Source organism: Diuraphis noxia, unplaced genomic scaffold (genome assembly GCF_037042655.1).
Source record: "Diuraphis noxia isolate RWA-SAM2 unplaced genomic scaffold, SU_Dnox_SAM2 contig0004, whole genome shotgun sequence".
NCBI classification, from domain to species: Eukaryota; Metazoa; Arthropoda; class Insecta; order Hemiptera; family Aphididae; genus Diuraphis; species Diuraphis noxia.
This window is the reverse complement of record NW_028301714.1, coordinates 59647714-59663914: the sequence shown is the minus strand read 5'-3', so window position 1 is coordinate 59663914 and position 16201 is coordinate 59647714. Positions and strand designations below refer to the sequence as shown.

At 28.7% G+C, this 16201-nt stretch overlaps 1 protein-coding gene across 6 annotated transcripts; it reads left to right on the top strand.

Annotated features, from left to right (window-relative positions):
- Window positions 1–291: 291 nt before the first annotated feature.
- Window positions 292–5293, top strand: fu (STKc_STK36 domain-containing protein fused). Of its 6 annotated transcripts, XM_089225966.1 has the most exons (11): window positions 796–843; window positions 926–1081; window positions 1146–1245; window positions 1319–1464; window positions 1524–1721; window positions 1798–2211; window positions 2290–2452; window positions 3371–3544; window positions 3603–3972; window positions 4055–4245; window positions 4983–5293. In XM_089225966.1, the coding sequence occupies exons 4-11, from the start codon at window positions 1331–1333 to the stop codon at window positions 5046–5048; spliced, it is 1710 nt and encodes a 569-aa protein (XP_089082092.1). In that variant the 5' UTR covers window positions 796–843; window positions 926–1081; window positions 1146–1245; window positions 1319–1330; the 3' UTR covers window positions 5049–5293. The 6 variants fall into 6 exon arrangements, 5 of the variants coding, with proteins under 5 accessions (XP_089082091.1, XP_089082089.1, XP_089082092.1 ...); XR_016191438.1 differs by lacking the exon at window positions 1146–1245 and having other exon boundaries at window positions 292–843; window positions 926–1027; window positions 4059–4245; XM_089225963.1 differs by lacking the exon at window positions 1146–1245 and having other exon boundaries at window positions 304–843; window positions 926–1027.
- The last annotated feature ends 10908 nt before the right edge of the window (window positions 5294–16201 follow it).

The window sequence follows — 16201 nt, the reverse complement described above, 5'->3', positions numbered from 1 at the left end:
TACCAGTGATTTCATCTATTCTGTGCCAGTGTCCAGTAATTAAAGGACAAAGTAAATAAAAATAAAACTATTGGGTGCATGCCGCATGGTATGATTGTTCAAGTTGTATATTCGTCCGATCTTCAAAACTATAAACTATTGCACACTGATGATGGATTTACCCCAACCTTATAATCTCGAAAATCTGAATAAAATGTAATACATTTTCTACGCTCTTAACGACCAACCTGGACGTCTTAAACCGCCTGCATTGCAGTAACAAAACAAAGTGTAAACCGTCAGTGATAATTGAATGATAAGTGATACTGATAACTGGGAATATTCAATATTCATATTTCATAACAAACAAGAATTATTTATAATTTTTAAATTTTTTCCTCTAAATTACTTTTTTACATTAATATTTATTATCTTTCAATCTTTTTTTGCGTTTCATTTAAAGTTATTATATATATTCATATAAACATAATGTATAATAATTTATATAGCATTTACTCAAAAATGTAAAAGGCCATGATGAAAATAATGGAGTGGGTCTCTGTTACTTTTTACAGTGCCATTCTAAAGTAAACCCCAAAATTTTAAACCTAATAACTTATGATTGAATTAAACTCTTGACTGGCAATGAATATGAATGGTAATTTTTGGCGACGGGAGTCTTCTTTTTGTATGACAGATGAAGTACAATATCCAAGGATGGTAGCCGACGAACGACTCGCTTATTGGGCTCATTGCCATAACTATCAATTATTGAACAAGATAGGTGAAGGTTCATTTGGTAAAGTTTTTAAAGCCTTACACACAACAACCAATTCAATAGTTGCCTTTAAATTTATTTTCAAGGTATAGTCAGGTTCACCAGTCTAATGCGCCTTTGCATGTTACTTTGTTTTTAATTTTAAATAAAATATGTCTTTTAATTTAGCTCGACAAATTAAAAACATTACAACAGGAAGTTGACATTCAACAAAAATTACACCATCCAAATATTGTCAAAATGATCGAGTCATTTGGAAATGAGAATGGGGTACGATATTAACTCTATTTGTTTATTTAACTCTCTTCTAACCAAAATAAACAAGTAATTAAAAAATGTTGGATGATTTTTGACATAATAACATATATAACAATGTATCTTACTTCAGCTGTCACACTAATGTTGATTTAAGGCAAGATCCTTATTGATTTCACATCAATATCACTCAGTACTATTTAATGGCCACCAGTTAAATTTTGATTGATGGAGTGAGATCATTGTCAGCAATTGAATATCTAACTGGTATAATATTTGTATTGATATTTTTTTTTATTATGGTAGATTGCTTTGGTCATGGAGTTTGTGCCTCGATCACTCAAAGAAATCATAGAAACTGAAGGTATACTAAGTGAAGAAAGAACACAAGTGATTATATGTCACCTTGTATCAGCTTTACACTATTTACACCAGAAAAATATTTTACACAGGTACCTAATTTTTTTGTTTTTTCACACAATACTCTTTACTAAATAATATTAATATTTAGGGATTTAAAACCACCAAATATTTTATTGGACAACAATGATGTTGCAAAATTATGTGATTTTGGTTTAGCAAGGTTTATGTTAACTGGTACTCAAGTATTAACTCAAGCATCTCTCAAAGGAACTCCTCTTTATATGGCTCCTGAAGTGATAAATTCTCCTGTTATACCTCCAATATACAATCACAATGCGGATTTATGGTATAAAATAAATATTAATGATTTATCAAAAATTAAATACTGTTCATACATTTGTATCAATTATTAATTAATTTAGGTCATTGGGATGTATAGCTTATCATTTACTTTGTGGAAAACCTCCATTTGATACAAAATGTTTGATGCATTTAGTTCAAATGATGAAAGACCAACCAATAGTTTGGCCAGATACTGTTTCAGCTGTTTGTCAGAACTTTTTAGAACAGCTATTGCAAAAAAATCCATTACAAAGGTTAACGTGGCCTGGCCTATTAGAACATGAATTTGTAAAAAACAAAGTATACATAATAGATATGGATCAAAATGAGGAAATAGATTTCTCAACAGAATTTGATGATATTGTGTCACCTTTAAACTCAATGAAAATAAATGAAGAAGAAGAACTAGGAGAAGAAGAAGAAGAAGAAGGGGAAGGAGACAAAGAACCCTCGGATTCTTCTACTGGTCATGATTTTACATCTATAGAAGACACGTATAACATTTTCCTGATTTTATGTAGAAGAAAAATATTTTCAACATTTTAGGACTAATAGTATTGCATTTTTTATAGAACTGAAGAAGATTTGCGTTCAAGTCAGTCTGGTTGGTGTTCTGAAACTTGCCAAGAGTTAGATGTGGGTTGTGATAAAACTAATTCTACGTCTGATAATACAAATTCTAATGATTTTATGAGTGAAGAATGGATTGTATTTCTACGACAAAGTGCTTCTGAAGTAATATTTTAATTACTTTCTATATCTATACTATTTATAAACTAGAGAGAAGCTTTTTGTGTTGTAATTCTTCTTCAAAACTTCTAAATTGATCCAAATGGGTTTTTCTCAATTGGATTGTTTAGTCCACTGATAAAGTATTTAACAAAGTTTCATAGATCTAACATCTGCCCTCAGAAAATTGAAATGAAAATAGGCTCATGGTGGTTTTAGGGAAGAATTTCTTTCTAAAATATATTTATGAATATCATTAACAGTAAAAATTATAATAGTTTTAAAATGTAAAAATTTAAGTACACTGGGGCTTTGAAATGTCTTTGAACAAGAGGAAGAAAACCTTTGTTTTGTTCCATGATTCTACATTTATCCGGGGTGTATTTATGGAGGTGGCTGAGGAGCTTCAGCCCTCTCCGAAATTCATGAATTGTTTATGAAATCTGCTTATTATGTCCTATCAGATGTAAATTTTCTAACTCATATATGCTGAATTGGGAATTTCAGTTGGAGAAAATACCACAGCCCCCCCCCCCCCCCAAAAAAAAAAAAAAATATCTAAATACTCCCCAGACATTTATCCCCTGTCCCCTCTCACAAGATCAAATAAATTTTAGTTCAATCAATTTGTGTTATGTTTTGTAAGGTTAATACTATTAATTTTATCTATATTGTGAGAGTAAACTTTTATTAATTATTTAATGGCGAATAAAATAATTTATAAATTAAAGTAATTTTTCAAAATATATTTAAAATTTAAATATATTATAAACCAAGTAAAAGATTGGACCATAATCCTAATTATATATATATATATTATATTACAATATAATATATATTATTAATATTTTAAATAATATATATGTATGTATTTTACATTGTAATATTACATACCTAGTTAATGCAATGTAATTTTATTTTAAGGTTGTTTCTGGGAATATAACATCTATGACTCAAAAAAGTTTCATTTTAGTAGTTCTATCTCCTTTAAAGAGTGGTAACATGTCTTCCAAATTATTGCACTATGTTGTTACTGTTTTAGCAATACCTTTTGTTACTCCAAATATTCAACAAACTGAAAAAGACTCAATAACTCAAGTATTTATAATTATTTTATTTAATTTATTTTTATATCATTATTTTGTGTTTGTTGTAGATTTATATTGAAACTAAAGTCATTCCATGTTTAATGCAAGCATTTTCTAATGCTATCAAATCTCCTGCTCGTAACTGTGTATCACCTGCACCTCCTGATAGTATTGGCATTCAAGAATTAGGCAGTCTAGAATCGGTGCTTCTTTTAGTAGAAGGATTATGCTTAGATAAACCTATTGAATGTCTTAAACAATTTACTGAGAGTATTTATTTTTTGAAAATTCTACCATTATTACAAAAATGTTTATCGTTGAGTCATGGTAATACACATTTGGTTACTAATACACTTGCCGTATTAATATTAACATTAATATATTTGCCATGCAACATTAATTTAGTGCAAGATATAGTTCTTGGGAAACATTTGGAAGGTACTGTAATCGTTTTTATTTTTTTTTCATTTAAAATTATGTTATTATTTTTTGATATAATACCAAAATATTTACTTTTCAGGTAGAATTTCAAATGTTGAACTTCATAAATTGCTTAGAAACAATGAAGACCCTTCCATAAGAGAAAGAACATGTGTTCTTTTATTACATATGACTAGACTAAATCCTAATTGTCTTTTAGAAATTTGGCATCAAACTCTTACCAATGATATTGAATTTTTAAAAAATGATCCATGTCCAAATGTTGTCCAGGTACATACAAATCACGATTTTTATTTATTCCTATTTAAAGATTATTTTAAATTTGTATGTATTTTTAAATTAAAAATATAGACATTTATTAACTTATTTAAATTAATGTAGCCAATGGCCCTAGTCACTGAGCCAGTTATTTATCAATTATAATAATAAAAAAACTTATTTAAGATTATTAAAAGTAAAGGTCTACACCAGTAGTTCTCAACCGGGGTGACATGTCACCTAAGGGTGACATGGACCTAGCTTAGGGGTGACGCAGAATTTTAACAAGAAAAGAAAAAAAATTAAAAAAATTAATTTTTCTGAAAACAGTCATATCATTTCTTATAATAAATATATTATACACCTATACCACCACTGTCATGTACATAACATACCTCAAAGTTCGTATCTTTATAATAGTTTGTATTATTTATATTAAATCTTTTGGTCCGATAAACACGTGTACCTAGTAATAAATATACAGCTAAGATTGTTTATTATTTTGATGTTAGTGTGACACAGTGTTTGATTCTAGTGGCTAAAGGTGACATGAATTAAAAAAGGTTGAGAACTACTGGTCTACACAATGTATTAAAGAAAACATTAAAAACTAAAAACAAATTAAAATCAAATAGATTTTCTATTTTTAAATTTTAAATTATTTATTTTTCCTATATTGTTCACTATTAGTCAATCCTGAGCAGAGTATTCTAAATGAGTCTTTAATACCAATATTATTATTGTTTTAGGCTGCTATTTATACATCTGAGCTATTGAAAAAAACACAATTCTACCAAGTGGAAACAGAACAATGAGAGTGTAATATAATCATAGTTAAATCATTACATTATGGTTGTTTTTATTTAAAATATTAATAGTATTATAATACTTTATTTTATATTATATATAAAATGAAAAAGTTAAATTTAAATAAGGATTGAGCCTTATGAACAGTGATGATTAATAAGTAACTATAATACTTATTTAAATATAAATATTTTTTATTTAATGCTAAGATTTATGACGAAAATAAATTATGCTGAATAGCATAATAATTAAATCATTTGTTTTTTATATAATCGTAAGCAAGATAATAGATGTAACAAAACAAATTATGATGTAAATCATATAATAATAGTAACATCCATATAGTTTTGTCCACCAAAAATAAAAGGTATATGAAGCAAAAACTTATTACAGATAAGATAAACTATTTTTCAATATTATGCAAACTACTTGAAAGAAAATATGGGACAGAAATATAAGATAATATTTACATATTTTTGAAAGACAAGTGTTTATTCTAACAGGACTATTATTGGTGCCTAAATTAAATATTCCACAGCATGGCATTATAATTTCCCCTCCAAATATATTTTCAAGTACATACTAATAATTATTTATTTAGTTTCATAAATATGATTATAAAAATTGTATGTTTCTTATGAAATAGTTTATTCTCTTATGGTAATTTGTCATCTTCACATCAAACATACAACTGTTTATAAACGTAATTGTTATTATACCAAAAGATACTAAGTGTGTTACTTTTAATACTGTTTCTTTACTCTAGAACATGTATTTATTATGTATAGGTATATGATTAATTGGGCCATCTTCTACCTCATAAAGTCATAACTATTATATTTAATTAATTCAACATATTACATTTACTTTTTATTTTCCTTAAGTTTAATAGTATATCAGTATATGAGTTTTTTTTATTATTCCTTTTCACGTTTTACACTTTTAAGTTTTTACTTTTTTACTTTTTCATCATACACTATACATCTGATCTGTGATTATATTCCTTACCACCCTATCATACCCTGTAACAGCAGTTTATTTCAGAATAATATTTTATTTAGTTTAACTTTTTATTAATTTTTAACCCATAGAAGTTATTGATGTATGCATATAAGGCAAACTTGAAAATAATCTTTTATTAATCCAGGGTATGCCCTATAATTATCTTGACCGCTTTATTCGCGACATGGTTGGATTAATATTATGTAACAATTTTATTGCTTTTCAATCTTCAAAAACGCTTATAAATTAATGAGCTTATCACAAGTACCTATATTTTTTGAGAATACGTCAGTTAGTGATCTGACCATTATTATTGTTATCTTTTTAAGTGTTCCAGCTTAGACTATTAACAGTATAAACACTTCAAATAAAATATTAAAATATGAAATTACACTTGGAAAGTAAAAAATCCGATTACTTTATAATTCACAGATAGGAATACGTGGCAATATGTGTACATAAAAAGAATTATAAAAATTATCTGGTTGTTATGAAAAGAATAATAGATAAAGGAAGCTAACAATTTTGCAAAAAATAATTAACTAAAATTAATTTTTTTATTATTTACTTGTCATAAGGATATATATTTTATGTATAGCTTTCTAAAAAATCACATACAATTTTGATTAAATCTTGTTTATGATGTTACATATAATTATTTGGCATGTGTTTAGTAGGTATCTGTTTTGTTATTATACATATAATATGCTTAACTATAGTCAGAAGTGTGTTTTATGATCTCAGAAATAATTGATCAAAACTGTATTTTGACTTTAGCCATTTTTCCATTTGTTGTTTATTTAGTAATCATTCCAAGTCAATTAATACATTTTCATGAATCTTATCCAATACATATTCAAAACTTAACAGTTCAAAAAATATTTCTTAATGACATTACCTATAACAATATAAATATAAATTTAAAATACCTACATTCTATCAATGGCAGGATTAAAACAGTAATACCACTAATACATATAAGTGAAAATAAATCACCTACATTTTTATAATTTTATTTTTATAAAATGTCTTATGATAATAACAATTTTAAAGCATTTGTTTGATCTAACAATTTTAGATTGAATAAAACTTTTTGGATTTATTACCTATTTATTATTTTGTTTTGCTTCAATAGACACATTTTAATATTTTCAACTAAGATAGCTTGGATAGTACCTGCTGTAATAGTACCATATAATACTATTGCCTATTGGTACTTACACTTGAATGTTAGACACTTGACTATGATAATTCATAAGTCATAAATACTATAATATAATATTATGGTATGATAATCACACGTATGTAATGATATATATTTATATAACTACCTAGGTATAATACACTATTACACTAATAGTGGCAATATTAGTAGAACTAACCTACCAAAGTGCTTATAAATTGATGTATCAGATAGATTGATATTAAATATTGAACAGAAAATTTGATGAATTCATATACCAATTGGATTCTAAATGCTTTATTTTTAAAAGTATAAATATATTTAGATTTTTAGGTACCTGTTACGAAGACCTGGAAATGACTTTTGAAGGTTTCTATTCAAGTATAGATTATAAGCCAAAGTTACCTAATAATGTGTAACTAGAATGCTTAACTGAGTAAAATTTTATTTACTTAACGAAATGTTTCTAAAAAAAATTTAACAGACTTAGCATGTTATGTTTTACATAGTTATTAATTTGGAATTTCAATAGGTGATTATTAAGCATTTAAATCTAAAAACTACCTATTTTCTAAGTACTAAGATAATGAATTATTATTCATCTATTCATGCCTATTTAAAATCATCGGATATTACTGTATAAATATAAATATATATTATATAAAATAATTATTCCCAAATAGTAGTATTCTATTCGGTCAATGCAGCCGTTTTGAATTATCTTAATGAACGCTTTCTTAACTTCATCGCGGTTTATACTGACGGATCAGTCTCCCCTCTCTCCGCTGGATATGCGTTTTATATTCCTGATCTACAACTCTCTTTTAGCAATAACCTTCCCCCTACGTCTTCTTCCTTTACAGCTGAGTGCTATGCCATCACCGAAGCCTTAAAACTTATCCAAAATTTCCCCCCCAATAATTACTTAATTGTATCAGATTCCATGTCGTGCCTCCAAGCCTTAAATTCAAACCCATTTAACTCTCATCTGTCTCCACTTATTCTTCGCATCAAGTCTCTTATTTTTACATTAAATCAAATTAACTATACCATCCACTTTCTTTGGGTTCCTAGTCATACAGGCATATATGGTAATGAAGTTGCAGACCACCTGGCTAAATCTTCATCCAATCTCATCTTTCCTTCCATTTATCAACTCCCCCATTCTGACTTCACACCTCTTATAAAACTATACTCTACTAATATTTGGTTCTCTCTCTGGAACAATCTACCTGCTGAATTCGCCTCAAGTTACAGAAATATTACACCAAATATCCTTAAAAAAACCTGGTTCAATAACCTACACTTACATAGACCATATATAGTACAATTTAATAGGCTACGCATAGGGCATCACCTTCTACCCAGCCACTCCTTTAAACTTGGCCTTAATGATTCTCCATTCTGTACTCTTCATCTGAATGAATGCATTTGTGACTTATCCCATATTCTACTTGACTGCCCTGCCCTACAACTCAAACGCATTATTTTAGTTAATGAACTTAAGACTCTTGATATCCCCTTAAATATCCACTCCATACTTAATACAAAATCTACTACCGCCATTAAATTAATAATTACCTTTATATTGGATGCTGGCTTTATTATTTAATATGTATTATAATGTTTAATGTATAATGTGTTTTATGTATCATCTCTGAAAAAAAAAAAATAGTATTCTATAATATTTATATGAGCTTTTTAAAAATAAAATACCTTTTAAATTAAATAAACAAAACAACAGAACTACTGAATAGTAAATTATTAGATGATAAAATGATGTGATGTGGGAGCGGATAACCTATCGGATTTTTTTGCGTGTTATAGCATTTAATGATGTGAAAACGTATTATTGATTGAATTCTGTCGATAAATCTTACAATGTAATATTGTAAATTATTTAAATTTATCGACACACTTTCTGGTTATCTCAAAATTATTATTTTATAATCACTGTTCGAATTAAGAGGGGGTGAAGGGGCACGGAGCTCCCCAAATATTTTTTTTTTTTTGAGTACCTCAACTATATTTGTTCACCGAAACGGAAAGACGATAACGATAAAGAATTTTACAACTTTATGAACTTTTACCTAATACCAAAATTATTTTTGATATTACTTAGCTTTTTAATTTATTATCATTTCTATAATCCTATATTTTTATTTTTTAACTTGGCTTATTATTCAGCTATTATATCAAACTGTTCTTTTCGTATAATATAATATTGTACATATCATTCTGTGAACAGTGAACTAGTTTCTATTATGCGTAGGTCATATACTATGATCTAAGCTAGTATGTGATTAAAATATATTAGAATTAGAATTTAATTATCCGTGTTGCTAAAAGATGGTATTCAAAACATAAGTAAGGTTGTCGAAGGGTTGGTGGTGTAGGGGCTAAAGCCCCTCCATGGGTCTGTGTTATGTTATTGTGCATTTGGAACGCAGTTTTTAAATCGTTGGATTGAGCTCCTCTACTTAATTTTTTCCAATTCGAGCACTGCTTGTCTGCTTATAATTATTATAAAAAACATTGGGATACTTTTTTTTCCTGTTAAAAACCAGGAACGGGTGGGAACTGTTCATCATAATACTGCCACCCGTCCCTGTATCGTTTATTCACCAAATAAGACAATCAATCTATACAAAATTGGAGCCTAACCATCCAAAAACAAACAAAAAAGTTGGACTTCGGTCCATAGAAAACAACATTTCTTATACTGCCCGTCTGCCTGACGCGCTCTGCAGCCTCCTTCTGCCCAAGACAAGTGTCGTCTCCACCATTCTGTCAAATGAAAGCCTCCGCTTCTCTGCCGATGCCATAATCCGCCGTCTCCTTGTTATATCATCTGGGAGGAGCTCCTGCTCCAGCCCCAGAATGATATCAGTGACATCCTCGGGCCACAGACGCCGACCAATGCACTGCTCTATCTCATGTCTACCTTTCTCCCAGTACGGACAATGGAACAACGTGTGCTCCACTGAGTCTTCCAGCTCCTCGCAGTGGAAGCAGTGAGAATCAGGCGCCCTCCTCCTTGTCCATAGGTAATAGCTGGAAGCATCCATCATGTCCCGACAGTGCTTGAGCCATATGGAATGATATATTGACTATCCTTGTCTGGTTCACCCACCTCCGGATGTCCGGGATCAACTTTCGCGTCCACGCTGCCTCTGACGTGTGGTTCCACAGCTCCTGCCGGCTGCCACTTAAGCAAAGTAACCTCCCGCTCCTGCCTCTTGATGACTGCTACCGTCGTAACTTGCCGTCCTCGATTCTAAACCGTTCTTCGGCCAAAAGAGACATTATGGTACCTACCTATTTACGATTTACCAATGTTTCAAAAGCCTTTAACTATAAATTCTAATACGTCAATATAATATATATTATAAAACGTGTATAATAGTCCATAGATCTCAGATTGTTGTGGGTAGGCACTTATTAAAATTATACAGCATTTATAATTTACAGAATCTTGAATGTATAATCAATCCTTCGGCCTCTCACACTCACACATATATATGTCATACTTAAGGTTTACTTAAGTATTGGTATACCCAGAATTCGTTTATTTTAAACTTCTAAAGCCTTAATCCCTCCACCCTCCGGTGGCATGAAACTGGAAAATGGGTAAGTAGAGATGCATAAAAAATAACAAGATTTTCAAGAAAAAGAATTAGATACATATCGACTGAGAATAGTTATAAGTATCGACTCGTATCGAAGTCTAAGCCCCATAAAGGTCGGTACGCATCGCTTGTATATTGAACGAGTAACTTCTTGAGCATTCAAAATTAAATCGATACGTATCAATACACTCCAATTTCTTCCTTAAAAATCTTGTAACTATTATATAATCTTGTCGATAGGTCCGATCTATACTTGAACAACTAAACACGATAAACACAGTAAAAACACGAATTGTTATTTTCAGAAATATTCAAAATAAAATTAAATATATAGTTACCTACAAATCTACCACCAACCTATATATTTATCAACTGATTATGAAATTTTTTAAAAATGATTTTCTCTGCGATTATGCATTGAACTTTTTCTTTCAAATCCTTTAGGGGAAACTTAGTGTTTTAGATTCTGAACGGAGTGATGAATGTATTGATTTTACAATGATGTGTGTGTTTTTTTTTTTGTATGTCTGTGTACACTACTGTACAGCATAACTAGTCGAAATAATGCTTCAATTTCAAACTTTGGGGGTGGTTTCTGATGTAAAAGTAAATATCCTTGGTGCCTTATATAGGTCAAAAGTAAACATTTTCCAACGGTTTTCAAAAAGATCGAGAAAAACGGAATAAAACAAAAAAAATAATTACAGAAAAACGGGAATTTTTACGCAAAACCAGTTTTCGACCAAATCGATTTATTTATATGGTTGTAATTCAAAAACTAATCACTGTAAATACTTGAAATTTTCACCAAATGTTTATGTTAGTGTTAACTATATACAGTTTAATTTTCTTCAGAGAATTTGTTTTTTGAAGTATCGGTAAAAAAATTTTGGATGACCTTAAAAACTTAAAAATGTAATGCAAGGTTCCTTATGAGTTGTTCTTATTGTAGCTAAAAAAAAATTAAAAATCGTTAGTCACAATTATTTTTTATAAGCGTTTATAGTTCAAATTTTTACGAAATCTGTCGAAAACGTGAAAATTTGCAAGTAATTTTGAAGTTGAAAAATCATAAAATTTTTTGTGTTTATAACTAAGAATTAAAAATACAACACTAAGTTTTCCTTCAAGTAGCTATAGAGAAACTCAAAGCGTCATTATAGGAAAAATGTTTTGAGCGTTTGAGTTTTAAATTTTTATGAAATCGCGTAATGATAACGATTTATCCTCAAACCAGGTATATGATGTATATCTATGATAATAAAAGGTATTATGAATTATGATAACTACATGCAATGTTTTTTGAAAAATTGATTAACCATGCCTTATGCAAAATGCACCCTAATTGAAAAATAAAATATTTGTTTCAAAATAGAATATATGACAATATTTAAATATAATATATCCTAGACTGACAAATCATCTCCGTTCGGAATCGTTTTTCGTATACAATGATACCTATCATTGCATTCAAATCTAACCTACCCTAGTAAGAGGTCCACCCCACACCTAATGTACAGCAGAGCGATATCCATTTTTTATATTTTTAATTATAAGCATAGTTGCAAAATGATTAAATATACTTATAGGCGCACTTATACTTAATCTTAATAGCCCATAGGTATCTAAATATAGATATATATTATACCTAATAGGTATTACCTATAAGTACATTAATATTATACTTATTTAATTAAACTATTTGGGGTGCTAAGCAGTAATATCAAAAAGTAATTATAAGTATCTAAATATAATATACCCATATATCAAATTATCTAAATCCATTCTCTTACCTAAAAAATGATTTTGTTTTATTAAAATAAGACCGAGACGTGTAAAGTACTTACATTTGTACCAATTTATTTATAGATAACATAGGTTTATGTGATAAAACTATCAAAGCATAATCTGTTCAAACTTCTATATATTATGTTTATTCCAAAATAATGGAATGTGTTTATTAAGTATTTAAGTACGAATTTTAAAATAAGACTTTGAATTTCTTCAAGTGTTTGGTTATAAATAACGAAATATGCTGATATATCACATTATATTTTCAGCTGCAGCTCTGTCATGAAATTGTGGTATATCTATATCATACGATCAATTCGCTTTACAGCTGTATTGCAGCCTGCAGGTAAGTATCGAGTGTATCTATCATCATTCGAGTTTCAACAATTCTACGCTATAATTATATATACGTACAGTACATTTTTAAATTGATCAAAATTATGTCGGGCAAAGAGGTGGCAAATCTATGGCATCACGCGTAAAGATTTTGAGGGTACGCCAAATGTTAAAATATGTTTATTGCATATAATATATATTCCAATATTATATAATTACCATTCTTTAAGAGGACGCCACACCTGCATGTGTTGTCTCCGTCGTACAATTGCGTAGCATAGCAAATTTTACGCTCAGCAGATCACGTTTATGTTTATCTCCGTTAATTTAAAATTTAGAGTGAATTGGCCTGTTATAAAAATTAAAGGCAAGATTATTATCGAGGGCATCTCATGGGCTTTTTATTATATTTTAATTTTAAAGCGAGTTATGAGTATTTTAAAATTGTAAATTATTTTTAAATCTAAAAATATTTATAACTTGGTTTAAAATTAAAATATAATAAAAATCCCATGAGATGCCCTCGGTAATAATCTTGCCTTTAATTTTTATAATAGGTCAATTCACTCTAAATTTTAAATTGAAGGAGATAAACGAGATTTGCTGAACATAAAATTTGTTATGCTACGCACTTGTACGACGAAGACAACACATGCAGGTGTGGCGTCCTCTTAAGTATTAATGAAGGATCATTCTTTGCAGCAACTATTTTTCCAATCCAATTTGTATGTTTCTTCCCTTCGATTTTTGCTTGCTTAATATTTATTTCTTTGATATTTATCATTGTTAGAAAAACCTTTTTTTCTTTTGAGAAGACTAATACACTCGTTGTCTGAACTCATATTTTAAAGTTATACAGGTTATGATCGTTTGTACACGACCACGACATTTCGACCAGTAGGTAGTAGGTACAATCTTTATTCACTGATAATCATTTTATTTTATAAGTAGGTATAGAAACGTTTTCACCATTATAATCTTTATTTACTGATAAACAACTGTACAAAATTAAATTTATAAATAGAACAATATTACATGTCATACAATAAAGTGATTTCACGAAGTTTAGGTCCGATAATATTACTAAAGTATAATTTTGATGCAAAAAGGTTACATGTCCAGGACATGTGCCTTTTCTGCACAAAGCCATGTAATTATCAATTTGCAATAATTTTAAATTATTTTTAACGGTGATCTATTTAATAGGACATGTGCCTTATCTGCTCAAAGCCATGTATTTATCAATATTAAATTAGATATGCAATAAAGTGATTTTTGTGAAATATTGGACATGTGTCCTTTCTGCATTTAGCGATTCATATATATATATGTATTGGTAGCGGACGTTACTTAAAATAATTTTTTCCTATAATATACACCATATAACACATATACATTACATTTTTTATGGCACGCTCAAAAAAAAAAAAAAAATGGTAGTTTTGGGCTCATAGAGTTCAAATAATTCCTCCCCCCCCAGTTATAGAATAACTGGTCATAGTAAACAATTTTATTTTTACCAATTGCTATTATACTTTATCTGAAACTGATGGGTAATATGTATACATTCCCGCACTCATTGCACAATGCCTGATTATCAAACTCTGCCGGTAACATTTATAATAAGTTTCCATTTAAAGGTAACACAAAATATTTTATTCCAGTGACCTCAAACTTATGTGATGGGGTTTTTGGATAAGATACAGGGAATACAGATATTCAATTTTTTTGATGAATTTAAAATGTTTGATTGTTTGTGTTTCTCGTGCGCAAAACAGCTTGCATTTTTATAAATAGCAACCAGTGTTTTCAATATACCTAATTAGGGTAGACGACATTTTTTTAAGTCATTTTGATTCTTCTGCTGTCGGTTTAAACGGACAAAATAAAAAAAATCATTTTTATATCTTAACCATGACCTTAAGACTAATAATAGACTAAATGTTAACGAGTTAATATTTTAATTTAAGTCATTGCATTTTTCACGATTATTCTATGATTTTGAAAAAAAAAGCACAAAATTATTGTAAAAAAGCAAAAATGAAGCATTTTTATTTTTTAAAAAAGCAACAAAAAAAAGCATGACTAAAAATTAATAATTTTATAAAACTGAATAAAAAAAAATTTTAATTTAATTTAAGTTAAAAAAACAATTTACTACCATGTATTTAGCTAGGTTTTCATTACTGAAACTGACTCTATTGACCGATAGGATGTTTTTATTTATAGAAAACGAACGCTCTACATCCAATGAAGTGATCGGTGCATACTTCATGCAAGAGGTTTCGTTTAAATCAAACCCATGATATTTAATTTCGTTTGATGAAACGCCACACAGTTTAGTATTAATGTCCAGTAATTGTTTCCAGCCTTTGTTTTTCAAAAGAACACGATTTAGTTTACTCGAAATTGCAGTTGTAATATTTCCACTATCGACCCTTAAACTGTCTGTACTTCTGTAGATCGATAATTATCTATACGTTTAAGATCGTTTCACACTAACGATACCGTCGCGGTCCTGCGATGGATAACATTTAATATCTATATTTATATTATAAATTATTATTGCTGGTTTTCACATTTCTTATTAATTAAATAAACATTTTTTCCATTATTATGGCATAAGAAACATAGGATAAAAATTCCACAGCTATAAAAACTGAAAAAAAGCAAAAATAAATTCGTTTATTTGGAATCAGAATGATGTGAAACGAATTTATATGTAAAAATTAGATTTATATCTTATATATATATATAAAGAAGCATTTGCTTTAAAATCTTAGCCCTACTAATAAGTAATAACGATTAGGTATAATGTGATAAATAAAATGGACAATAGTTTAAGATTATACTGTATAAGGATACAATATACCTAAAGTATAATTTTGATTGTTGTGACAAAAACACTTGATGAAGATAACACTTGTTTTTCTATAAAGGTTTAGTTCAATTCTATTTTTTTAGAAGGATTTATTTCTCCCTATATTGATACAGCATAATATATTAATATGTATGGTAACGTCATATAAGTAATTATTGATACCCATAGATAAATATACATACAATTTAATCCGGATTAGACATTAAAAGATAGATTTTAAATCGTATATATATTGTATTAGTTATTGATCAAGTATTTAAATAGGCACAGGTAAATTTTAATTGTCTCGTATTTAAAGTTTGAACAAAAGAAGATGGATATTTAATATCTATCATTATT